The sequence below is a fragment of the Candida metapsilosis genome (assembly GCF_017655625.1).
Source record: "Candida metapsilosis strain BP57 chromosome Unknown scaffold7, whole genome shotgun sequence".
Classification (NCBI taxonomy): domain Eukaryota; kingdom Fungi; phylum Ascomycota; class Pichiomycetes; order Serinales; family Debaryomycetaceae; genus Lodderomyces; species Lodderomyces metapsilosis.
The window spans coordinates 1,509,776-1,535,691 of NW_027138165.1; the positions used below are offsets into that span (position 1 = coordinate 1,509,776).

The following is a 25,916-nucleotide window of genomic DNA, read 5'->3' on the forward strand; positions in this document are numbered from 1 at the left end:
TCTTATTGTGTACTTTGTATTGTCTTCTAAAAAAAAAATCATACGAGTTAAATCAATTCATCATCATCATTACAAACACACTATCCACTTTGTTTCTCTCTCTCTCTGTCTTTCTTTTCGGGTCTCTATTAGCCATAATCATTCTCTAATCATCCCCACGTGCCTTTAAAGAAAAATTAATTGATTCGAAATCACATGCCAAAGTCGCATGATTTTTAAACCTTTTTTTGCTACTTTATGCACTGAACCTCTAAACACAAAGCAGTAGCTCTTACAGAATAGTAATCTATTAAATGCCAGATTTTCAACATTTTGATGTAATTATCGTTGTGAGCTGAGGTATATGGATTCCATCATACTATAGCCTCTTTCAACTTCTATGTTACAGTATCTGTAGACTTGTGTCTACGTTTAGAGATACATTTGTTACATAACTAACTTTTACTCTATTTTGCAACCAATTTTGGAAAAAATATTGGGCAAAATTACTCTATCCGCACAACCTCTTTTGCGTTCAGCCAACCGATTGATTGTTCAAAAGTGACTAAAGCAAAGTGATATCTTTCAATTATCAGCTTGCTCGAAAGATGAAATTTACTTTAATGCCACCAACTCAAACAAAGAGATCGTTGTGAGAAACAGTCTTATAATTGACTACAAGCTTTGGAGTTTAAAGAACAAAGAAGACTGGATTTATTCCTATACACACAGCCTGAATTATCTTCTTGCCCTGGAGAATTGGTTGTCAAGATGGTTTGCTTCTTTCTTCTAAGGGCGAAAAGAGGCAAATTCTGTTGGACACGACTTTTAGGGAGATTGAGTGGGGAGGAGACTAAAGAAACAAAACATCAAATAAAAAAAAAAAGGAGAATAAGAAAATACGTTCTTTCCAAAAGTATATGGGTTTTCATTTTGTTTCCTTTGACCACAAGTCTCGGTTTGTATTTTACATTCTTCAAAGAGGTCGAATCCTTTTCTGCCTGTTTTATCAGTTCATTACTACTTTGTATACAACTAGGTAAAACAGAGTGGTTTTCTACCATTAATTCCCGCTTTAAAGCGGCGTTTGCCTTATTTCACCGAACTTTTAGAAATGCATCAAACAGCAAACAAACAAATACCTTTGTTTAGATTGATGGATTTATTTAGGTTTGGACACGTTGAATACGGTATCGAACCCTGTGATTACTATAATTTTTTGGCATATGTGATTTACCAAAACTTGTGTTTGTTGCACACTTTGGCATTATTACTGTGCTGGAATTTGGATCATAGAGGTTGAATTACAACCTTTTTTTATTTATTAATAGGGTGGAGGATCGTGCTGGGGATTATTTGAAATTTGGTTGGTGAGTTATTAATCTGTGAACATTTTATTATAATATAAAGACATTGTATATTGTTATTTGTAACTTTGTCAATCTGGACTGTGTAGATTTCAGAAATTTCCTCTGTTTACAAGAACCAACGCTGATGGCGATGGGTTTAGGAAGAAAGCAAAATAGTGATACGTTTTAGGTGACAGCTAGCGCTTCATTCTCTGAAAAGTAATCGAGCAACTAAGACACTTTGGTTTGGTCTCATCAAATTAAACGAACAATATGATAATATCCAATGAGGTAATTTATCAAATCATACACTCTGTGTTACTCAATTATTTAAAGTAAACCACACAAAATACACCCACTACAGACTCTTTTTCTTCTACATTTGGTAAAAAACGCGTCTTCTATCGAACGCGTTTGAGTAAATTTTGACTACGTGGAAGGAGTCGTCCAAATGCAGACAACTGGAAAACTTTATTTTGGTACTGTTCTTGGCAATTAATTATATGAATTGTAGAAATTGACTACAAATGAGAAGCAAAGTAATTGTTGTCCGTGCTACCTACTAATCCAAGGTAGTTCATATAGCTAAATTTGGGCTGGGAATAGCTGTTGACAATTGTTCCGGGGTTGTAGCAGAGAAGTCAACATCCAAAGTGTGAATATTTTTAAATTGAAGTTTTGCGACAATGAGGCCATATTTTTATTTTCTTAAATCATTGAAAATCTTCTAATTTCTACATTTTCAAAACGCCTCTGCCCACATAAACAATTTTGTTAAGCATTCATAGATTAAAACAGCAAATAATAATAAATTTGTATAAATAGAGTAACAATTCCTCTTCAATTTTTATTTTTTTATTTTGTTTTTTTCTCTTTTAGCAAAGATGTTATGACCTGAGATTAATTTAGCGAACTAACTAATTGGTTATTCAATGCTCCTGGAATTGTTTTTGTATCGAAAACGTACATTAATAACAACCTTGTATTTCAAAGAGATGGCATCAGAACAATTTTGAGGAATTCATCAATCCCAATTGCGGCTTGATGAATATCTCGGGGTTTTGAATAAAAAGTGCAACTCACCAGTTGTATTGGATTTCTTTCTTCTTTCTTTTGTGAAATCCATCATCTCTCATGAGAAGCTTGAAGTTGTTGCCTCTTTTGTTAGGTAATTTGTCCATGTACTAAAATATTTTAAAACAGGTACGTATATTTTTATATCTATTTCATTATATATTGATGAATCTAATGTATAAATTGGTTAATGTTTGTGTGTACCATGATATAATTGTAGAGTTGTTATCTGTGAACTCTTTGGACGCAAAACTAAGCCTTGACAAGTGTGTTTATGCACAAGAGGCCCACGAAAGGAGGTGCTTACAAGATAATACGTAGTTCATATGTAAAGTTATGCTTATGTTATTATTTTAACTGTTTTTAGATAATTGATAAAACCCCAAAGAATATCGAGTATAAATACAGCTTGAAGCCCTCTTTAATTTATGACTCTTTTACCTTTTTCTTTTCATCGCCCGGAGGATGGTGTAGTCTGTGAATTGAATTATTACGAAGTCCTTCATAGATTTGTACTGATAGAACGTGAAACGAGATCTCATCATACAGATGGTATCAAAGAGATGGCATCAGAACGACTTAAGGAATTCATCAACCAAGCCGTGGTATGATGGATATCTTTTGGTTTTGAATAATGATACTTTCGAAGATTAGTATTGAGCCTCTTTTTGCTTTGGCCATTTCGCAGGTGTTACCCACACACATCTGGTGTACGATTTGAATTTTGTGGCTTGTTGGAGATCCAACCGACAAGGAGTCTATATGCATTGGATTCAAGGTACGTATTAATCTTTTTTGAGGATATCATTGTATATGAATTTAATGTATAACTTGTTAAATGTTGTGTATATCATGATAATTGTAGTGTGAGCTCTAAATCACCGACAGCCTAGCTGTATCATTTGTTCAGCACTCGTGTACTCTCTATCTGGCTGATGGTAATTGCAAAATAACTGCAAGGTAGCGCTCTCGACAGATGAGACCAAATTTGGAAAAAGCTTCACTCACTACAAAACCACACCCAGCACAACCATGGCCACAGCAGCAGTAGCAAATAAATCACCACTACCGGGGACATCAGCATCACACAAAGCTCCTTCAGCCTCATCAACGCCTTCGTTACTGCTAACTGATCACACAGTTTCCTCCTACACTAAAGATCGCAAAGTTGGTGAAGGTACATATGCCGTTGTTTATCTCGGGAAGCAAACATCAACCAAACGACCCATCGCAATCAAGGAGATAAAGACTGGATTATTCAAAGATGGACTCGACATGTCAGCCATACGAGAAGTCAAGTACTTGCAAGAATTAAAACATCCAAATGTGATTGAATTAATTGATGTGTTTGCCACTTCCAATAATAACTTAAACTTGGTTCTTGAATTCTTACCTTGTGATTTAGAAGTTTTGATCAAGGATAAAAGTATAGTTTTCAAATCAGCAGATATTAAATCATGGATGTTGATGACTTTGCGGGGGATTCATCATTGTCATCGAAACTTTATCTTGCATCGTGATTTGAAACCTAATAACTTGTTAATTTCACCCGATGGGTTGTTAAAGATTGCCGATTTTGGACTTGCTCGAAGTTTGGGGAATCCTAATGAAGATTTAAGTTCAAATGTGGTTACACGATGGTATAGAGCACCGGAGCTATTATTTGGTGCCAAGCATTATACAGAAGCGATAGATATTTGGTCAATTGGAATTATATTTGCGGAGTTGATGTTGCGTATTCCGTATCTTGCTGGTAAGGATGATGTTGATCAGTTGGATGTAACTTTTAGAGCTTATGGTACACCAACTGAACAGATATGGCCTAATGTATCAAGTTTGCCACTGTATAATGCATTGCATGTGTATCCACCTCCATCAAGACAGGAATTACGAATGAGGTTTAGTGCTGCTACTGATAAAGCAATGGATTTGTTGATATTGTTGACTCAATTGGATCCTAGTCGAAGATGCACCTCAACACAGGCTTTATTGCATGAGTATTTCACAGAGAGTCCTCGTCCTACGGAACCAGAACTGTTGCCAAAGATTAAGGAAAAAAAGAGGGCGGATGAGGATGTTGATAGTGGAAACAACTCTGATGCATTAAAGAGAAGGCGTGTATAGAGTTTAAATATAAAAAGATTTCTATTTATGATATATATCTTTTACGTAATCAGCAATTGCCCATGCGGCAGTCAATCCAGGACTCTCAATTCCTAAAAGATTGACAAATCCTGGGAATCCTTCCTCTTCTTTAATCACAAAATCAGCAAATTTTTGCTTACTATCCCTTGCTGAAAGCAACTTCGGTCTCACACCAGAATACGATGGGAATAATGCATTTTCAGTAATTAATGGGAAATACTGCTTCACCGCCTCATAAGCTGGTTTCAAATTACGTGGATTCGGAGTATAATCAATTTCACTAGCACTGGACACATCCAACCATTCCAAATCTGGTCCAAATCTCAACTGACCACCTAAATCTAATGTCAAATGTGTACCTAGCGACGATGCATTGGGATTAGGACAGGGGTAGATTAATTTATCAGTGATTCGTTGTCCGATGGGAGTCTCTGGAGTATAACTAAAATAATTTCCCTTGGCGTAATAATAATCATAGTGCCTTTGTTGAGGCAAGATCATATTGGCAATACCAGCAGCAAATAGGCCAGCTGAGTTGACGATATTATCACTAGTGATTTCCATAACTTCACCATCGACTTCAAGTGTAATTGTATAGTTTGAAGTTCCTGAGTTATATGATATTCCAACCACTTTGCTACTCAACCCAATAGTTCCATCACTATTTTCGAAATTAGCTTCATGGAATGAAACGTATTCATGAGCGGAGATGATTCCGGAAGTGGGACTCTCAAGAATAGCTCTATTGGCACGTATAAGAGGATAATGTTGGCTTGCTTTATCGAGTGGCACGAAGTTCACGGGAACTTCCAATTCTTTCGCATTTGACTCCAATTTATGCAAGTATTCCTCTTCGACCTCATCCTGTGCAACTATCCATTTACCACATTGTTGTAAATCGACTGGGCAATTCCCCAGTTTCCAAGCTTGATAAATCTTGTTTTTACCAGCAATGCATAACTGAGCTTTCAAACTTGATTTAGGGTAATATAATCCAGCATGTATTACTTCACTATTGCGTGAAGTAGTTTCTTGACCTAGGGCATCATGTTGTTCAACAAGTAGGACACTGTTACCTGATTGTTGTTGTAATTCAGATGCAGTTGCTACTCCAACAATGCCTCCACCGATGACAATATGGGAAAATTCTGACAATTGAGTAGTTGAGGTGTGGAATAGTCGTTTACTGGGGAGTCTTAACATTTGAATTGAAAGATAGATGGTGGGGTAAAGAAGTGAGCTGGGTTTTATAAGCGAGCTTTTTGGTCCCGCTTTTGGGTGAAATGTCGTGGTTTGTAATTTTTGCGACATATTCCATAATGGTCTACAAAAAGTACTAGTTTCCTCAGCCATATCTGACTCCGCATTGTCTACGGTATACAGTGACCCTGAAGAGAGGAAAGTACAGCACTGCAGAGGAAAGTAAAGGGGATGGTCAGTTAAAGGGTCTAAGCTCAGGCGATGTGTCGTGCTGAATGATGCTTGGCGCTCGGCGCTCGGCGGACCGCGGATCATCTTTCCGCCTTACCTAAGAGAAAAGACTAGTACAAGCAAGCTAGTCAGAAGGTTTTACTCTTGCTCAGCGTAGACGATCCTTTCAATTGCAAATTTGGTTATAATAGCTTTTTTTGCCAATTTGGAGTTTCTACAAGATCTGAGGAATAAAAAATATAGTACAACACCACCTGTCAAGAAGAAAACAAAGATTTTCTTATGAAGTGTGGACCTCACTTGAAGTTACATGAAGTTGTGTTAGTAATAGAAGGAATTATAGAGTTTGCATACAATTGTTGGTTTTTTTTTGACGATTAAACGACATAGAAAAGATCGGTGTCATAAGCAATTGAATTTTACAGCTGTAGCTCACTTTCTAAATTGAAAGGAGAGTAAAGGACACATTATAAACAAATAGTAAATTGGTTATAGAGACTTTCTCAATTTTAATTTTAGCAAAAGAAAAGTAGTATAAATTCAGGCGGGAAATCGAACTCAAATTGAAAAAAAAAAAACGACAGACAGAAAAACAACAAAAAAATTTCACCAGCGAAAAAAAACATTCCATTATCAGACACTCAATTTAACTAATTGGTAAACCAATTTATTCAAACAGACCACATAATAATAATAATCAAAAGAGCAGGTGGTAATAACACATTCCACACATACCACGTACCACATTACACCAACACTTCAATTTCACGCGTGTTTTAATCCCGTTGCACTAGTCTTTTAATTTGCAAGCGGCGCACACCCAGAAAAATTATTATCATCAGACCATTTGTCCACAAAAGCTGAAATCTTTATAACCAACACACACACACAGTATCCACTAATGAGGAGTATCAAGTCAGTTGTAGTAGGGGATGGTGGGGTAGGTAAAACCTGTTTATTAATATCATACACCACCAATACTTTTCCCGATGATTACATTCCCACAGTATTTGACAATTATTCAGCTTCAGTGTTAATTGATGGAGAACCAATCAAATTAGGATTATGGGATACTGCAGGACAATCAGAATATGATAGATTGAGACCATTATCCTATCCTCAAACTGAAATCTTCTTGTGTTGTTTTTCAGTAGTTAGTCCTGATTCTTTTCAAAATATTAAATTGAAATGGATACCTGAGATCCACCATCATTGTCCAAAGGACGTATTGGTGTTGTTGATTGGTACAAAGACTGATTTACGAGAAGATCCTCATGCATTGGATGAGTTGAGTGCAAAGGGTTTGAAACCAATAACTGAAGAACAAGGTAATAAATTGGCTAAAGAGATTGGTGCTGTCAAGTACTTGGAATGTTCAGCAGCTACGCAAAATGGTGTTAAAGAGATATTTGACTTTGCTATACGAGCAGTGTTGGATCCGCCTGATTCACATAGTAAAGATTACATCAGCACCAATAGCTTAAGTGGGTCAACTTTGAATAATAATGGATCTGATAAAGAAGGTCATGCAAAGACTCCACATCGAAGATTCACTCTTGCTGGAAGTAGTACTAATGTGGATGGATCTCATGGAAAGAGAAGGAAAGTTAAGAAAGCAAAGAAATGTACGATATTGTAATTAAACCCTTGTTTTTATTTTATATAAAATATAGATGCACATGGACATTTATAGCTTGAAAGAGTGGGATAAGTGTAGGTATATCTATGCGATTCTACTGCATCAATGCTGCTCTTGAAGGATGTACACCACTTAAGTCACTACTCGATGTTCCTTTTCCGCTCTTCTTCTTCTTATCCTCTTCTATCCTTTTCCTCTGCCTTTCATCCTTCTTTTCATTCTTTTCTTTCAATTTCTGTATTCTAGTTTCAGAATTGCCACCACCACCTACAGTCAATTCAACATTAATCTTTCGATTTCTCAACTCCAGATGATGCATTCGTAAAGCCAACTCCATCTTACTTTGTATTTCTTGCGTATCATTATCAAATTCCAAAAATGCAATACCTTTATCTTGACGAACTCTTATTCTATCTGGATTACTATTATGGAAATGAGCAATTAATTCAGCTTGTTGTACATCATATGGCAAATTACCAACAAATAGGATGAATCTGGGCCCTTTGCCATCGTTTACACCTTTACCCTTTTTACCTCTTCTTGTTTTCCTCTTTTTCTTGGGTGGATCTACTGCAGCATCATTGGTGGGTGTTTCTTCCTGTTCTTCAAGTTTACGTTTCTTAGATTCTTCTTTTGTTTGTTTATCTGCTTCTCTTTCTTCTTTGGATTTACGAAATTGAAGTGATTTCTTTTCCTTTTTGGATAACTTCTTTGCGTCCGACATTGGTGGATTTGAGCTTTGGTTTTGGGTATGAGATGAGCTGCTGTGAAGAGAAAATTATTCAAAGGAGAGAGATGATTATCAATGACACAAAACATACCACTACTACCTACGACAGAGTATCTTTTAACCAACATCACACACTCGAGTTAGATCGATCACAATAGGATAGTTGGTAGTTGAGTAGAGGATGTTGTGCTGCTGGAACTCCTTCGTAACTCAAAATAGTGGTTAGCAATTGATCACGCCACTGATCTTCTTTTGTGTACAACAAATCCTGGTTGAATACGTCAATGGGCCTAGTTCCGCTCAAACAAAGCCCAATTCTGGGGAAGATGACGAAAGGAATGGTGAGATATGGTGCACAGCGTGCCGAGCGCTTACTTTAAAAGGTTGTGGTGTATGTACTGAATGTGTTTTATGTGCTTTTAACTCAATGTGCATATATTTTCTAAGCTCCGTCTTGATGCTTAATATCCGATTGCTTTAGTCTGATACACCCCTAAAACCCCCCTTTATTTGAATGTACACGATACATATACAATACACACTTGCTATTTTGAGCCACACAATCACATAGTATAACTACACAAAACCCATTAGCTACCTGTGATTGGAAACTCCGATCAGATCCGTGGAAGCAATTATAAACAAAACCAAATGTTTAGCCAACAGCATATAAAAGGGAGGGAAATAGTTCTCAATTGCTTTTCAATTCAGACTTTAACAACACTACACAACAATGGCTATTACTAAAATTCACTCGAGATACGTTTACGACTCCAGAGGTAACCCAACTGTTGAAGTTGACTTAACTACTGAAAAGGGTTCATTCAGAGCAATTGTTCCATCTGGTGCTTCTACTGGTGTTCATGAAGCTGTCGAGTTAAGAGATGGTGATAAATCTAAATGGGGAGGTAAAGGAGTTTTAAAAGCAGTTGCCAATGTCAATGACATCATTGCCCCAGCTTTGATCAAGGCAAAAATCGACGTCACTGACCAAGCCAAGATTGACAAGTTTTTAATCGATTTGGATGGTACCGAAAACAAGTCGAAATTGGGTGCCAATGCCATCTTAGGAGTCTCATTAGCTGCATCTAGAGCTGGTGCCGCGGAAAAGAATGTCCCATTGTACAAGTACATTGCTGACCTCGCTCATTCAAAACAAGACAAGTTTGTATTGCCAGTACCTTTCCAAAATGTCTTGAATGGAGGTGTTCACGCTGGTGGTGATTTAGCAATGCAAGAGTTTATGATTGCCCCAATTGGTGCCAAGAGTTTTAGTGAAGGATTAAGATTAAACTCTGAAGTATATCACCACTTGAAAACGTTGGCACAAAAGAAGTATGGTAAATCTGCAGGAAATGTTGGTGATGAAGGTGGTGTTGCCCCTGATGTCCGGACCTCTCAGGAAGCTTTGGATTTGATTGTTGCTGCAATTGAAGCTGCTGGTCACAAGGATAAGGTGCATATTGCTGTCGATGCTGCCTCATCAGAATTCTTTAGACATGGTAAATACGATTTGGATTTCAAGAATCCAAAGACTGATGAAACAAAATGGTTAAGTCCAAGTCAATTGGCACAATTCTACGTTGATTTGTTGAAGAATTATCCAATTGTTTTACTTGAAGATCCATTTGCTGAAGATGATTGGGAAGCTTGGAGTCAATTTTACCCTCAAGTTGGTGGTAAAGTTGAAGTTGTTGCAGATGATTTAACTGTAACAAATCCAATTAGAATCAAAAGAGCAATTGAATCGAAATCAGCCGATGGATTATTACTAAAAGTGAATCAAATTGGTACATTAACTGAATCCATCCAAGCTGCCAATGATGCCTTTTCTGCCAATTGGGGAGTGTTTGTATCTCATAGATCAGGAGAGACAGAAGACGCATTTATTGCTGATTTGGTGGTTGGTATTAGGTCGGGTCATATCAAGTCTGGTGCTCCTGCTAGATCTGAAAGATTGGCCAAGTATAATCAACTTTTGAGAATTGAAGAGGAATTAGGAGATAAGGCTATCTACGCTGGTGAACATTTCCGTAAAGCTCATAATTTATAAAGACATTATTAGCTAGACTACATATACTTTATAGAATAATCAATGCTATCGGTTATCGGATAACTACTCTTCTCATCCGTTTGGTCAAGTGAGGGGTTCCATTTGTGGAGTATGCGCAACTGCCAAAAACTCTCTCCGTTTTCTCAATACATTTTCACATACGTTTGTCATTGAAAGACAATAGAAGGGTGATACCAGCTTGCTACAATGCTAGTGGGGAGGTTCCCCTTTTCAATTTAAATAGGATCAGAAACCTCCCCAATTGAAGCTACATTGAACACTCAAGAATCATCAAACATGAATTATACACTTTACTTGGCTTTCATTGCCATTTACGTCATTTACAAAGTTATCGATCATGTTCGATTGACACGGATGGCAAAGAAACACGGATGCAAACCAGTAAAGCAAGTGCCTAAGCAATCACTTTTGGGTTGGCTAGGTTTGGAATTCATCTTGAATCTCAAACGCAATCATGAGCAAGGTACGGCCCATGAGGCATTAGATGAGATTTTCAAAGACTTAAATACAACTACATTTGGCACAACGGTGGGGTTAGAACCAAACATATTTACAGTCGAGCCAGAAACTATTCGTCATATGGTCTCAACATCACATACGTCAGAATTCACATTAGGTATCAGACTAGATGTTTTTTCCATCTTGTTGGGAGATGGAATATTTTCTAGTGAAGGCACCAGTTGGAAGCATTCGCGAATCATGCTCAGACCATTCTTTAGTAGAGAACATATCAAGCAAATTCAATCAATGGAACCATTTACTCAGAGTATGATTAAAGCAATTAAACAAGCTCCAAATAGGACTCTTGACATGCAAGAGATCTTCCAAGGGTTTACTATGGATTATACTACTCATTTCCTACTTGGTGAAAGCTGTGATTGCTTGAAATCAATGCTTGGTGAACCTACATCTGGTTCAATTTCAGCTGATGCAAAGAAGAGTTTTGCTCAAAGTTTTGATAAAGGTGCCGATTACATGTTGAGGAAGTTAGTAATGGGGAAATTCCATGTTCTTTATCAACCAAGACAGTTGTATATTCAAATCAAGCATCAACATGACTTCGTTGATTATTATGTCAAGAAAGCCTTGGAAATGAATCAACAAGATTTGGAAAAATTGTCAAATGATGGGACTTTGTTTCTTTATGATCTTGCTCAACAGACTAAAGATCCAAAAGTGCTTCGTGATGAAATCTTGAGTATTATTGTTGCGGGAAGAAGTACTACTGGTTCATTAATGTCATTTTTATTTCTTGAATTAGGTCGTCATCCGGAAGTGTTTAAACGATTGAGAGATATAATTAGAGTACAATTCCCCGATGTTGAGTCCATTACATTTGACTCCATACAAAAATGTGAATACTTACGTTGGTGTTTAAATGAAACATTGAGGTATGATCCACCAGTCCCATTCAATTCAAGAACAACGACTCAAGATACAGTTTTACCAAGAGGCGGCGGTGGCAACAATGAATCACCAATGTTGGTCAGAAAGGGCACGAGAGTAGTTTTCCCACTATGGACAGCACATAGAATGGAAAAGTATTTTGGTAAAGATCCATACTCTTTCAACCCAGATCGATGGAGTAGCTTACCTATAACTGGCGGTATTGCATTTATGCCATTTGGAGCTGGACCTCGTAACTGTTTAGGACAACAATTGGCATTACTTGAAACTAGTTATGTTACTATTCGGTTGTTGCAAACTTTCGATTCGATCTGTGCTGATCCGGGTGAAGTTAGAACGAAGTCTACGGCAATTATGGTGATGATGGATGGGTGTAATTTGACTTTTGCGTGAGGAAAATACCTGAAAGCTTGATATTATTTATACTTTAATCGAGTCTAATTCTGTGAGAGATTGACACCTTGTAGTAAAAGTGAGTAATGGCTTTCTATTTCGGGTAAACTTTGGTTGGGGAATCTGTAGCATTGCCAAGGCTAAAAGCTAGGCAAGACTAATTTTAAATTTTTGCATCCGAGATTTTGTTACTATTTAGCCGATTTGAACCCTTTTGTGTTTTGTGTTAAATCCGAATGATGACTAAAAATAAAATTAAAACATAAACAAGTACCACACCGTTCTTCTTATTTCATTATAGATCATTACGTGATTGACAATGTGCTCATCCAAGGCAGAACACTATCACGATTCCCATCAAGTGTCCCATCAACAGCGGCGCAATTCCTCGCACTTACACGAGACCATATCGCCAAAATCATTGTCTGCGCATACACAAAACCATAACCATCATCCCATGTCACAGCTAGATCAGGATCATGAACTGAACCTGCATTTCACAAGTAACGGTAAAATTCCGAGCAGGGAAGAGCAAGTCATTAGCCATGACTCTAATCACGACCAGAGGCCTCATTTACTAGCCACATCGAGTCCACGTGGCCGTGAACAAAGTGAAGAAGTAGAAGAACGAGGCAGAAGTAGACTGCGTGAAGATAAATTTGATATAACTGATGACAGTCTTGATGATATAAGCTTAATGGGATTCAAAACTGGGTCTAAACATACCAGCCCCGCAAAAATGAAGAAAGTTAGAGGATAGAAAAACAAGGAGGATTTATTACTTTTTCGTCTATTAATGGATCAAACTGCTTTTCCTCATTTATCGTCAAGGAGTTTGGCATGTTCTTTAATGAGTTGTTCGTACTTTGTTCTCAAGTCGGTGTATGCTTCGGAAACTTTTTTCAATTTCAATTCCAAATTTGTATTATTACTTGTACTTGTGCTGTCCTTGCTGTTGCCAATTGTCCTCACCGTTGAATCGACATCAGATAGGTTCTTAAATTGCAATTCCTCAACTCGTTTGGCTTCCAACCAGGTGCTGAAATCTTGTTCACTTTCACACTCATCTTCATCATCGTCATCGATCTTCTCAGGTATATCCATGAACAAAGTATGTTCAGCTGGATCACTGCTAGCCAACACACGTTTCAAAGCAGGAACCATACGATGCTTTTTATCAGACCGAACTGCATTCTGCGTTCCATCCAATGTTTTAGTCAGTACTGTTTGTAAATGAATATAAGCAATGGGGAAATTCAAACTAGCAAAACTCTTGATTGTTTGCTTTGTAACAATATCGGAAACGTAAATTTGTCCCCTTGAATCGCCTGATATTATACTAGTTCCATCCATTGAGACACAAATTTGCAACACCGATGCTGAAGAATCTTGATGCTGAACAAATGTGTTTGTTAAGTTAGGATCATGTGAGTCAATAGTTATAATTTTATTCATTCCTCCAACACCTTCAAGAACAGAAGTATGTTGGTTAAATTTGTACAACGGGATCATCTTGATTTGTCCATTTGATAACCCAACGTAAAGTGCTCTATTTGCTGGATCACGAGCCAAGCATTCAACTGAGTGGGGCAAGATAAATGTAGTCAATTGAGTCTTTGTAATGATGTCAAATATTCTAACTGTACCATCTTTAGAACTAGTGTATAGTTTCAAATCATTAATAACACCAGTTGCATTCAAATTGATGTCAGTTACAGGTAATGTATTTTCAGCAATGGCCCAATATGGCTTAACCAATCGTAAATGATCTTGACCTTCATCCCCACTACTACTGTTGTTGCCTCCACCATATATAGATATCAAATCGGCTAAATTCCACACCAAAACCCTTGCATCTTCTCCTCCAGTAACCAAAAACGTTTTGCAACTACTCGACTTAATGACTGAGATTCCTTGATAATGAGCTTCCTTCACACAAAGCAATTCACCAGAGGCCAATTCCCAAATGTACAATTTTCCCAGTTTAGATCCACCACAAAGTAACCACGGTACTCTAAAAGTTGGTTTAGCGTGAAGAGTTTTGTCAGTAGCAGTATCACTTGAATCAAATTGAGGATGATGGATGATATGTAATGTAGTTAATGCTTCCGGAACGGGTATTCGTTGATCTATACCTTCTTTTCCATATGAATACACATTAATCAATGCCTTTTTCGAATCACAAGTGAAAATGCGCTCGCCAGGACCTATACCTGTGATGCAAGTTCCATTAAGTGGTGATGATGCATGTCTATAAGATTGATATTGTTTAGAAGAATGGATTGAGGAGGTGTAAGCAAATGACTCAGCAGCTGACTTCTTTGAGTCTGTTTGATCTCCTTGTGAGATGTAAAATAGTACCTCATCCATAGCGTGGAATACACTGTGTTGTACAGTTCTTGCAGGTGAAAGGTTTTTTGGATTTTCTTTTTGCGATGCCTAAGACAGATGCGTCTAGATTTTTATTTTTCACTCCAAACTCAACACAACGTACATTCAACAACACATTCCATTCTAAGAAATATGCCAGTTGACTTTTTGGCTAGTATTGCATTCGATGGTCCGCAGGTAATACCATACTGGGAGCATATAAAACAATACGGTCCCACAGTGATACCCATTCTTTCTAGTGTTGCTTTAGGTAAATACTATTTCCGTGGTGCCACCAACACTTGGGAACGTGATTTACATGGGAAAGTATACATGATTACTGGTGGTACATCTGGTATTGGTGCTGCAATAGCATACGAGCTAGCAAACAAAGGTGCGCAATTAATTATCCTAACACGAAGAACAGATGACCTTTGGGTGGCGGAATACATTGATGATTTACGAAACCAAACTACTAATCCATTGATTTATGCTGAACAATGTGATTTGAACTCGCTTTACTCGGTGAGAAAATTTGCTACTAAATGGTTGGATAATGCTACTCCTAGAAGATTAGATGGTATCATTTGTTGTGCTGCTGAAGCAATCCCAAAGAATATTCCTCGTCAAATCACCGTTGATGGGGTTGAAAAGCAGATGGGAATCAACTACTTGGGACATTTCCATTTACTAACCTTATTGGAACCAAGTTTGAAACTGCAACCGCCTGATAGAGATGTACGTGTATTGATTGCCACTTGTTCGTCACAAAACTTGGGTGAAATTGATTTGGATGATTTGTTATGGGAAAAGAAACAATATCCAGCTAGTCAACCATGGAAAGTTTATGGTACCTCAAAGTTGTTGTTGGGTCTCTTTGCCAAGCAATATCAAAAGAAGTTGATGCAACATGAACGTAAAGATAAAGCGCCCTGTAATATTCGTATAAATATGGTCAATCCGGGATTGGTGAGAACTCCATCTACGAGAAGGTTCATCTCAATGGGGACATTATGGGGATTACTACTTTACCTCATTACGTTCCCCATATGGTGGTTATTCTTGAAAAGTGTTTATCAAGGAGCACAGACTTTTTACTTTGGATTATATGCTCCAGTGTTGATGAAGATGGAAGGTGGTTGTTTATTACAAGAGTGTAAGATTGTGACCAAGATTAGAAAAGAAATGGATGATGATGACTTGCAAGAAAAAGTGTTTCACAATACAACTGAATTGATCAAGAAATTGGAAATTCAATCTGCAATTGAGCGTAAAAAGAATAAAACTGAAGAGGAGATTCAAAGGGAAAAAGAGGCAGAGATGAAGAAAAAGAGAGATATTCATATTCAACCAAAGACTACTGAAGAGCTAAATCAAAAATTGAATACCTTGAGGAATCAAATTGGTATTGGTGGTGGGTCATCGGTGACGAATAGTGGGAGTGAAATGCCCTTGTTTCCAGATGAGTCTGATTTGAAGAACTTAAAGAATAACAGCAATGAGAAGCAATCATCTGGTAAAAAGTCACAGAAGAAGAAAGGTAAGGGCAAGAAATAGGTTGATTTATAGATTGGTAAGTAGAGATGCTATAAGGCATGGGTAGAATGAGCAGTTTGTAAAGGTTAGTAGAAGTCTGGAAAATTATCGGAAAGACTGAGCCGTGTTTTCTATTGTGCAAAAGTTTATACTTTTCTTTAAAAAATCGTTCCTTCTAAGCGAAGCGGTTGAAAATCTACTGAGTGAGATCCACTGCTAGCCACCGCGAGGTAGTTTGTTGGGACGGTCTCTATGCTTTTGCTCTGTTATCTCTCTGAACTCCGGTACAGGCTTTGTTTTCATTTTGTTTTTTTTCTGATTGTGATTTATCGATATCACTGACAAATCAGATGTTGAATCATTATCTTTCATCAGCAATGTACTCAATCGTTTGAAAGGTTAATATGTTATAGATAGGCTAGTGTATCAGCATAAAGGTATACTGGTGTTGTAATTCTAAAATGGGTTGTATGACGGGTGTAAATTTACTTTTATTACCGATAACTGAAGGTTTAAGAAAGAATTATCCAATCATACATTCCGAATATATAAGAGGAGACTAGTATTAAGTGAGGATTGCTTGTACAGTGGAGTATCTAATGCTACTTTCAATGACCTTCTGTACATAAATCCGCTAACCAAACCATCCATTAAAGTTAGTGCCGTGTTATGCCGAGTGGAATTATTCCCCGCCTCTCTTAACATTCCTCTCCTAGGTTGGGCACCAAATAGTTTTAGTTTTAGTTTTGTGGCGCCTAAAAGTTCGTAAGCTTTAAATTTTCCAACCACCGAGTTATACCTTGTATAAAGATCCATTCTCAATATCTTTATTTACTTCCTACATTTGAAGCTCTACATGATATTCAACTTGCACAACATTCCATCGCAACATAGGATTATCAATACAATCAGTTTATGTTTAGGCGCTTATTTTTGTTTTATAAAGGTGTGATTTCTAATTTTTTTTTCTCTCTCTCTCCTATCAATCAACAAAATTATTACCAACAATTCATTTTCTAACAATCCAAAGTATTTATTCAACCAAAGTCATTTTACAATAAGATCAAAAGGTTTACAAGACAACCATGTCACAACAAGATATTGAACAACTGCATGTGCAACACCAAAAGCCAATGTCATCATTGACCAAACTTTTAAATGAATCATCACCATCAGTATCCAAACAAAAGCAACAACAAGAACTGGCTGGAACATCTCCAGCAACCAACAACAATGGAAAATCGCTAAACGCAAATGGTGAAGCTGGATCCTTGGAACTCAACTTTAGCAAGAAGCCAGTTGCCCAGCCCATTACCACTTCCGGGTTGGCCGTTGAGCCACAAGTTGTTAATGGATTTGACCCTTCGCCAAATTCTCGATTTCTCAATCAACTGCTGTCATTTACTCCAGCCTCTCCCTTCGCCCGACAATCATCCAACTCCTTCTCCAACAATGTGGTGTCTCAATCGCCGAGAAATATGTCGAGTCCAAGATACTTGCGCAACAATTCAATTAGTCATTCATCTTTCAGTATAGGAGGTGGATTAGGAGGAGCCGAAAGTTTATCTTCATCAATACCTTATTCTGCCCCAGGTGGAAGAGGCAATGCCAGTGCATCTGCAAATGGATCCAACAATATTTCATCTTCAGCATGTCGTGATTCCTTTTCGGCTGATGACGCAAGCTCAACTTCTTCAGCTGCCTCATCTTCACATATTCCTAATTTACCCAATGGACAATTTATCAACTCCATACATATTCAATCACCACAAGTTCATGCTTCAAGTATCGATTCACGATTTGTTGTTTCAAAACAACGTATTGCTCAAGCACAAGCAGCTCAACAAGCACAGCTAGTCGGAAGTGCTTCTCAACGTTCAGGCTCGCAATCGGGATTGTCATCATTCTTTTCTTCGAAAAGTAAGCCATCAAGAAGAGATTCATCTACTGATATAGGATCTTTCTACAATAACGCATCTACTTCGTTACAAGACAATCATGAAATTAGTGGCTCACCTGCAAGTTATTCATCGTCGGAATCGATATTAACTGCTCCCAACTTCAATGGCAACCCACCAACAAGGCATAATTCAATGTCGAACTTGAAGAGATTTTTCAAAAAATCCACTCCAACGTCTCAACAAACACCAACAACTTCAAACCTATCTTCATCATTGAGATCCAATGGCGGTATAAATATTCCAACAAATGCTGTCAATATCCCATCGTCAACAGCAAACAATTCATCCTATACCGACAATTCTTCATTTACAGGCACCACTCCTTCCAATGCTTCATTTACAAACTCTCCAGGAGGAAGTTCATCAATTTCTATTAGCCGCTCATCAACATTACAAAATAAGATGCGGTATCAAGAGCGTCGTCAATCAGTGCTGCAGGTTATCAATCCGGTACAGAAATTGCCCTTCCTGAAAAGATATGGTAAATGGGAAGAAAGCTTGGGAGCTGGTGCTGGAGGTGCAGTCAAACTAGTCAAGAGATTAAGTGATAACAAAACATTTGCCGTTAAGGAATTTAGAGCCAAGTATCAAAGTGAAACCAAACGAGATTATGCTAAAAAGATAACTGGAGAGTATTGTGTTGGGTCTACTTTGAAACATCCAAACATTATTGAAACTATTGAAATCTGTTATGAAAATGATCGTATTTTGCAAGTTATGGAATATTGTGATTATGATTTATTTGCCATTGTTATGTCAAACAAGATGTCACGAGAAGAAATCAATTGTTGTTTTAAACAAGTTTTATCAGGTATTCATTACTTGCATTCAATAGGTTTGGCACATCGTGATATGAAATTGGATAACTGTGTTATTGACGCTAGAGGTATTGTCAAGATTATTGATTTTGGTTCAGCTGTTGTATTTTCATATCCATTTTCGAAAACTTTAATTGAAGCTCAAGGTATCGTTGGATCGGATCCATATTTGGCTCCTGAAGTTTGCGTGTTCAATAAATATGATCCTCGTCCAGTTGACGTTTGGTCAGTGGCTATGATTTATTGTTGTATGATGTTGAAGAAGTTTCCTTGGAAGGTGCCCAAATTATCAGATTCCAGTTTTAAAATGTTTGCAACTCGTGGTGAGTTTATTCCGATTTCGGAAATGTTGAAACGGACTCCGCAAGATATGCAAAACACAACGACTGGTGGATCATCTGGTGCATTGAGCAACTTGGGTGACATCAGTGAAGCATTGGAGGAGGATATATCGCAAATGCCAATTCCAAAAAGAGAGCAGCAAGAAAAACAACAGAAGCCAGAGAACGGCAAGAGTGATGGTGCCAAAGATCACACATCAAGTGAAACTGGTGCTGATAGATTACTTCTCGCTCTACCTGAAGATTGTCGTCCTTTGATTGGACGCATGGTTGAATTGGCACCAGCGTGCAGAATAACCATGGATGAAGTTTTTGAAGATGAGTGGTTGAAATCGGTGAATATGTGTTCAGTGGAGGAAACTGAGCCTGGAAGTGATGTGTATGAGGTAATCAAATGTAATGATCATGAGCATACTCAAGTTGATCAATCAAAGGCACATATTGCTGCATTTGAAAAGAATAAGAAAAGGTAGAGGGGGGGTGGAAATATACAGGTGTATAGAAATCAATATTGGATTTTGAATCATTTCGGGGCGTATTCCTGTTTTCTACTCTACAATGTCTTTGGTTTCTCTCTTTTATTTACAAGAATATCAACTAAACAGTCTCTATGGTACAACTTCAATACCAACCACATTTGCCGTACTTATTATACTCCCAACAATCGCCTTCAAATCCAAATCCTTATGTCGATCATCAGTTTGCTTAATCTTGGCAATTTCCCAAACATGTTTTAAACTTATTTTGCCAACAACTTCACTACCAGCCTTACCGCTTCCCTTTTCAACTTGTGCTGCTTTCATCAAGAGCCATGACGTAGGTGGTGATTTAATCTCAAACTGAAATGTTCTGTCAGGCTTGACTTTAATTAAACATGGTATTGGTGTGCCGGGTTCGTAATGGGCGGTACGGGCATTGAACTCTTTACAGAAATCAATGGCTTTGACTCCCTTGGAACCTAATGCTGGACCTACTGGTGGCGCCGGAGCTGCTTTTCCTGCATCCACCACTAGCCTTACCATTGCTGCTTTGGTTGCCATTGTGACTTTTATTTGGTATAGTTGGTCTGTGTTGGTGAAAATTTACAAACAATTTTTTTTTTTTTTCTTCATTTCTTTTGTGCTGATGAATTTTGATGAATTGGATGAAGAGCATCATAATATCAACCATTGATCACTAACTTAACAGGAGCATTAACATGAGCAAGACGTTACCTATAACATCTCGAGCTAAAACCACAGCTCTAAAGCAACCAAAAGAGCTATTCACATACACAAGAGACATTGAAGGTGAATATCACTACAATTCCAACCAATCCCATGATCATCTCCTGTACTACTACTTACCAGATAGTAAAGTCGACACAAGGATAGATTTACAACTGGGATTCAAAAACTTTAAAAAGATTTCAGAGGAAGCCAACATGGCTGATTTTGAACCTTTACTTGATGCCATAATGCAATATGAAGGAGATGAGATTGAAACTAAGGTTGCCGGAGATATAATTACATTTCGAGGAATAATGACAAGATTAATGTCGATACCGTACAACTTGGCAGATCCTTTGGATTTGGTGATTGTTCCTTATGATGGACAATTGTTTATTAATTTCAATACTGAGATTGAGTTGAAACGACGTAAAGAACAGGATGATAGGACAAGGCAAACTACAGCCAAGGAGAAGTACGAGTATATCAAGAAATGTGAATACAGCGGTTATAAATTTGAAACTATTGCCACTATACCGCAACCGTGGAAGGATGTGCTGAGGAAATATATTGATTCACGTCACAAGAAACCAGTCAACAATTATGAACAGTTTTTATCAGTGATTAAAACCGGTATAGGTCCAGTGAAATTAGTACTTGCTGGAGAAATTGATTGTTGTTGGGATTATATCCCAGAAAAGGCTTCAAGTTCATTACTGCATTATGTTGAATTGAAAACTAGTAAAGTCATTGATTCAAATAATCAAATACTCAATTTCGAAAAAAAGTTGTTTAAAACTTGGTGTCAATGTTTTCTTATGGGTGTGGGGAAAGTAGTCTATGGATTTAGAGATGATCAATTTATTTTAAGAAATGTTGAAATATATCAAACTGAAGAAATACCTATCTTGATTAAAGAAAATCCATTGAATAATTTAAAACAGAATCAAGCTACAAAAGTCAACTGTACTAGTGCTTTGAAATGGTATGGAGCTGTTGTTGAATGGTTGAATGAGTCAATTGACAAGAATGATGAACTGGTTAGCTACAATTTGAAATATGATCCAGTGAAAAAGACTCTTAGTTTGAGTGAAACGAGTACTGAAGTTGATGAAAAATTGAGAAATGGAGGATTGTTGACGGAGAAGTTTAAGAAATGGAGAGAAGAATTAAAAAATCAATGAGGAGGACGGAGAGGTGTAACGAATATAGAAGTAACCTGTAATAAGATAAATGCTATATAACTGTCTAAAATGTTTTCCCTCAATAAACCATTTGTTTTGGATCCCATTTCTCATTTTGAATAAACTCAATCAATGACTTACTCCCGGTCTGCAACAACGGATGTCCACTAACAATAGTTAAAAACTTCTCCAACCCTTGTCTTCGTTTTTCAATATTTAATTCATTAAACTTGTTACTATTCAACAATATTTTCCCCGGTAATGGAGGTATTACTACTCTAGTTGTCTCTTGTTCCAAAATCTTTCTAAATGCCAGGAAATCACTATACCTTCTCCTAACCCGACTTGACCGTTTCTTAAATGCTGGGATATTTGTTCGACAAACTATTTCATAGTCGGTATATTGATTATTACCGTATCCGTGAGTTATAGGATTACGAACTTCAATTTCGAGAAAGTCTTCTGGTTCTCCGTATATTTCATTGAAGGATTGAGGTTTGCTCTTGGGTGGAGTGTGGATGACGTCGCTTATTGGTTGAAATTGTTTCGACATGTGAAGGCAATGATTCAAGGGAGTGTGTGGTGATGTAAATGACTTGAAGAAGAGAAGTTGTAGGTGTAACTTGGCCGCGTAATGAGGAGCGTGTTCCTTTTCTTTGGTGGGCTTTAGTTTATTCTCGTGCTGTGGTTATTGTCTGATGGTTTGGCGCTATTTAAAATAAAGCGCCTTGCAATTTTTGATAAGCTGCGCTACCTACCGAGTTTCGTAGGGCATTAGTGTCTCTCATGCCTACGGCATTGGACCATCCCCATTCTACAGCCCAAACTATGCAGTTTAGTAAAGATGAAGTGAGGTACCACTATGGAATGCGAGGCTTTCCGCAAGCATTTACTTCTAGGTATCTCCACAGAGAGAAATATATTTGTAGTAAAGTTACCCAGTCGTTTTAAACATCTACTCTCATATGGTTCTTATCGTAACAATAATGCGTATATTGAGCAATAAGCATATTTAGATATAAAGCAGCGTTGTGTTTAATTTGCTCTAAAAAACCGATCAAATGACAGTAAACTTCTAGCTGTCCCTCATCAACTCCTTCCTCCATTCTTAGTACAACATTCCTCTGTTACCAGGAGCATCAATCATCTTATTACTAACGACAACCCAGACATGAGGCCAGCCAAAGAAACAAGCAATTCCAGTAAGCCAGATTCCAACGTCGGGTATTCTCTTAATGTAATATTTGTATTGGGGAGTAACCTTAATGGCTCTTTGTGAAGCTAATCTAACTAATGATGGGTGCATTGTAAATGTATATGGATAATATGGATAATAATAAATATAGGTGAAAGTGATAGGATGGTAAAACAGTGAAACTGAGTGTTTTTTTTTAGAAAATTAGAGGAGTTTTGAGTTTATATATATATGCATTATACTGAATTGAGCATTTTTCTCTTTATGGAAACAAGTATTTAAATGGATGATACATTATTGGCTATTGGAAAAGTTTAAAAGTTACGGCGTTTAATGCATAAAAAGGAAAAGGAGAAGTTAAAAAGTGGGTATTAATAATAATAATCAGCAGATTTGAAGGAAGGTGCATATGCATATGCATATTCGAGTGGGTTGGAAAATAAATAATAAACCTTATGCAGAGTGTTCTTTTTTAATTTTTAGTGGGTGCAAAAACAACATCAAACATAAACTCACTTTACTAAATGTGTAGGAAGGAGCATCAAACCCTCCTTGACTAAGATGGATGACTATAGCGAACACTGAAGATGTTTATAAAAGTCATTAAGCGTGTAAATCCATGTGGTGGTGGTTTGTCTTTTTACCCTTTAACTCTTTGATTGAATTTGTGGTGTGATTTTGAAAGAAATATTTTTTTTCTTCTTCTTCTTCTACTGACACAATATAATAATAATCGGACATGGGGTATCATAACCAATCCAACTTGGTCATCTGGGTGAATTATCAGGTCATCATTGAGACGTATAGGTAAACTTCAAGCTTAAAATCACGTCTTCAAAAATGTTAAACATGGTGTCTTAATGTTGTCACTCATTTGGGTATCCTTAAGCGATACAATGGTAACGGACTTTGACTTTTGTGTAGACTTGATAAGCGAGGACTAGTCAAACAATAAAGCCAAACCATCCATTCCGAATAAGAAGAGCCAATCTACAACACTCCCTAATCAAAAAATAAAATTCAGTGTAAAAACTATATAAATAAGGTAAATGCAAAACGTGCAATCACAAACAAACAAAAAAATAACATCAAAGTGGCAATGACGATGGATCGTATTTCAAATACTTCTTGTCCACCATCCTAGCCCATAAAGGAAGAAACTGCTCCCCTTTTCTATATCCCATAACCAATCGTTAAATAAAAATAAATCAAGAAAATCAAACAAACAGACAGACAGACGGATACGTCTTAAAGGGCATCCTTTTCCCTAATTTTGTTTCTCCTTTTCCATATATTGTTCTTGTGCATCAAACGTGTTGGCGTTAACATTGACATCTTTGACAACAGCAACTCTCATTGTTGCCAAGATATTATGAGCAGCATTTGAATGACGATAAACAGCACCACTGAAGGCATCAGTTGCATCTTTACCCAAAGTAGCTCTAATCAAAGCTTGTCCACCTGGATGTTCTTTGATAAAATGTTTGACATTGTGGATGATACCACTTATTATAATCAAACCTTCCTTCTTTGCACGTTCGTTAAATTCTTCTCTTGTCCATACTGGCAATTCATCAACACTAGATCCCCAGTTCAATTTTTGTCTTTGTCTATCCAACTTCTTTTGTTGTTGTTGTAAAAGACCTTGTTCAATGGCATTTTGCGAGAATCTCTTCAAGTTCCAAGCCAATCCCAATTTAGATAACGTGTAGATGATAACTTTGGTTGGATCGTATTGGTACCATTTCAAGGCATTTCTGTAATCACTTGGGAACTCATGATGGAAGTTGTGGTAGCCTTCACCAAAAGTGACAAATGCAGTCAAGACATGATCTCTTGGGGTTCTTCTATCGTCAAATGGTTGAGTACCAATCCAATGAGCTAATGAGTTAACACAGAAAGTAGCTTGTTGAATAAAGAATGATTTCAAAATACCAGCATAAACGTAACCTCCCCACCAATCACCCCAGAAGTAACCAGCAATCAAAGTTGGTGTAACATAAGCTGAAAGAATCATCAACAACAAGTAATGCTTGTGTTGGAAAACAACAACTTTATCAGCAACCAAATCAGAAATATCAGCCCTGGCTCTATTCTTAGGGTTGGCTTTCTCCAACATCCATCCCATGTGAGAGTACCAGAAACCTCTTCTAGCATCATATGGGTCTCTTGGGGTATCAGTGTATCTATGATGGACTCTATGTGAGTGACCCCACCATTTGATAGATCCTTCAATAGAACCAGCACCAAAAAAGGCAAAGAAAATACGTACAGGCAATGCAGCATCGTATGATTTGTGAGCCCATAAACGATGATAACCGGCAGTAATGGAAGCACCACTAAACACATACAATACAAATGCCAATACCATGGTTTTCAATTGTGGTGTGATTGACAGGGCCAGATATAATCCAACTACTGGAACACCAAGAACCAATACAAGATTAAGCCAGTTGATCTTTTTGAAAAAAGTCTCCAAAGTCCATGGTTCTTCTGAAATATGTTTCTTGTTGGCATACTTGGCAGCTTCCCTCGCATCCTTTTCAGCCAAAGATTCCAAAGAATCTTGAGTAATTTCTTCAGCGGTAACTTTAACCAAGTCAGAAGTACCCATCAATTTACCTCCCAACCCAGCAGCCACAATTCTGGGCACTTTTTTGTTGGTACCAGCGGCAATAGCGTTTAATTTGGTGATCTCCACCGTCTCCAATTGGTCTGTTGTAGTAGCCATTATTGAAGGGAAGTAACTATTGGTGAAGTATGAAAAGAAAAGTGTATAAAAAAAGCTCCTTTCTTATGTTTTTGTGGGTCCACTAATTATATAATAAATAGGAGATGAGAATTCCTCTGCGCTACTTTTTTTTGTTGGGTAGCGGGTGACAGGCTGTGAGACTTTTTTCTGTTTTCTTTGGTGATAAGCAAACAACGAAGTAAAAAGAATCTGAAAAAAAAATGGACTGTAGAACTCCAGATGAGAAGAAGCGAAGAGATGTCTTTATATATATTTAAGAAAAAAAAGCATCTGACAAAATTAAACAGGGATGAGAGAGAAAAGGTGGTCTTATCTGAATAGAGACTGTGA

At 37.3% G+C, this 25,916-nt stretch overlaps 13 protein-coding genes across 13 annotated transcripts; 7 read left to right on the plus strand and 6 right to left on the minus strand. All coding sequences in view use genetic code 12, as the record gives it.

The window, feature by feature from the left end:
* Positions 1 to 3,434: 3,434 nt before the first annotated feature.
* I9W82_005240 (TFIIH complex serine/threonine-protein kinase subunit) lies at positions 3,435 to 4,526 on the plus strand (the record flags this gene model as incomplete). Its single annotated transcript, XM_067694396.1, has 1 exon — positions 3,435 to 4,526. One exon carries the CDS (start codon positions 3,435 to 3,437, stop codon positions 4,524 to 4,526), a length of 1,092 nt encoding a protein of 363 aa, XP_067546720.1.
* Positions 4,527 to 4,547: 21 nt separating this feature from the next.
* On the minus strand, positions 4,548 to 5,750 carry I9W82_005241 (uncharacterized protein; the record flags this gene model as incomplete). Its single annotated transcript, XM_067694397.1, has 1 exon — positions 4,548 to 5,750. One exon carries the CDS (start codon positions 5,748 to 5,750, stop codon positions 4,548 to 4,550), a length of 1,203 nt encoding a protein of 400 aa, XP_067546721.1.
* Positions 5,751 to 6,879: 1,129 nt separating this feature from the next.
* RAC1 (Rho family GTPase) lies at positions 6,880 to 7,617 on the plus strand (the record flags this gene model as incomplete). Its single annotated transcript, XM_067694398.1, has 1 exon — positions 6,880 to 7,617. One exon carries the CDS (start codon positions 6,880 to 6,882, stop codon positions 7,615 to 7,617), a length of 738 nt encoding a protein of 245 aa, XP_067546722.1.
* A 94-nt stretch (positions 7,618 to 7,711) lies between these two features.
* On the minus strand, positions 7,712 to 8,341 carry NOP6 (Nop6p; the record flags this gene model as incomplete). Its single annotated transcript, XM_067694399.1, has 1 exon — positions 7,712 to 8,341. One exon carries the CDS (start codon positions 8,339 to 8,341, stop codon positions 7,712 to 7,714), a length of 630 nt encoding a protein of 209 aa, XP_067546723.1.
* A 739-nt stretch (positions 8,342 to 9,080) lies between these two features.
* On the plus strand, positions 9,081 to 12,221 carry I9W82_005244 (uncharacterized protein; the record flags this gene model as incomplete). Its single annotated transcript, XM_067694400.1, has 2 exons — positions 9,081 to 10,368; positions 10,645 to 12,221. 2 exons carry the CDS (start codon positions 9,081 to 9,083, stop codon positions 12,219 to 12,221), a joined length of 2,865 nt encoding a protein of 954 aa, XP_067546724.1.
* A 457-nt stretch (positions 12,222 to 12,678) lies between these two features.
* I9W82_005245 (uncharacterized protein) lies at positions 12,679 to 12,981 on the plus strand (the record flags this gene model as incomplete). The annotated part of the gene is made up of 1 exon (XM_067694401.1): positions 12,679 to 12,981. The coding sequence occupies one exon, from the start codon at positions 12,679 to 12,681 to the stop codon at positions 12,979 to 12,981; it is 303 nt and encodes a 100-aa protein (XP_067546725.1).
* Positions 12,982 to 13,037: 56 nt separating this feature from the next.
* I9W82_005246 (IPI3) lies at positions 13,038 to 14,591 on the minus strand (the record flags this gene model as incomplete). Its single annotated transcript, XM_067694402.1, has 1 exon — positions 13,038 to 14,591. One exon carries the CDS (start codon positions 14,589 to 14,591, stop codon positions 13,038 to 13,040), a length of 1,554 nt encoding a protein of 517 aa, XP_067546726.1.
* Positions 14,592 to 14,744: 153 nt separating this feature from the next.
* Positions 14,745 to 16,148, plus strand: I9W82_005247 (putative oxidoreductase; the record flags this gene model as incomplete). Its single annotated transcript, XM_067694403.1, has 1 exon — positions 14,745 to 16,148. One exon carries the CDS (start codon positions 14,745 to 14,747, stop codon positions 16,146 to 16,148), a length of 1,404 nt encoding a protein of 467 aa, XP_067546727.1.
* A 1,064-nt stretch (positions 16,149 to 17,212) lies between these two features.
* On the plus strand, positions 17,213 to 19,720 carry NPR1 (serine/threonine protein kinase; the record flags this gene model as incomplete). Its single annotated transcript, XM_067694404.1, has 1 exon — positions 17,213 to 19,720. The coding sequence occupies one exon, from the start codon at positions 17,213 to 17,215 to the stop codon at positions 19,718 to 19,720; it is 2,508 nt and encodes an 835-aa protein (XP_067546728.1).
* A 135-nt stretch (positions 19,721 to 19,855) lies between these two features.
* On the minus strand, positions 19,856 to 20,287 carry MRPL19 (mitochondrial 54S ribosomal protein uL11m; the record flags this gene model as incomplete). Its single annotated transcript, XM_067694405.1, has 1 exon — positions 19,856 to 20,287. One exon carries the CDS (start codon positions 20,285 to 20,287, stop codon positions 19,856 to 19,858), a length of 432 nt encoding a protein of 143 aa, XP_067546729.1.
* Positions 20,288 to 20,445: 158 nt separating this feature from the next.
* I9W82_005250 (decapping nuclease) lies at positions 20,446 to 21,639 on the plus strand (the record flags this gene model as incomplete). Its single annotated transcript, XM_067694407.1, has 1 exon — positions 20,446 to 21,639. The coding sequence occupies one exon, from the start codon at positions 20,446 to 20,448 to the stop codon at positions 21,637 to 21,639; it is 1,194 nt and encodes a 397-aa protein (XP_067546730.1).
* A 79-nt stretch (positions 21,640 to 21,718) lies between these two features.
* Positions 21,719 to 22,192, minus strand: I9W82_005251 (uncharacterized protein; the record flags this gene model as incomplete). The annotated part of the gene is made up of 1 exon (XM_067694408.1): positions 21,719 to 22,192. One exon carries the CDS (start codon positions 22,190 to 22,192, stop codon positions 21,719 to 21,721), a length of 474 nt encoding a protein of 157 aa, XP_067546731.1.
* Positions 22,193 to 24,101: 1,909 nt separating this feature from the next.
* Positions 24,102 to 25,565, minus strand: OLE1 (stearoyl-CoA 9-desaturase; the record flags this gene model as incomplete). The annotated part of the gene is made up of 1 exon (XM_067694409.1): positions 24,102 to 25,565. The coding sequence occupies one exon, from the start codon at positions 25,563 to 25,565 to the stop codon at positions 24,102 to 24,104; it is 1,464 nt and encodes a 487-aa protein (XP_067546732.1).
* Between the last annotated feature and the right edge of the window lie 351 nt (positions 25,566 to 25,916).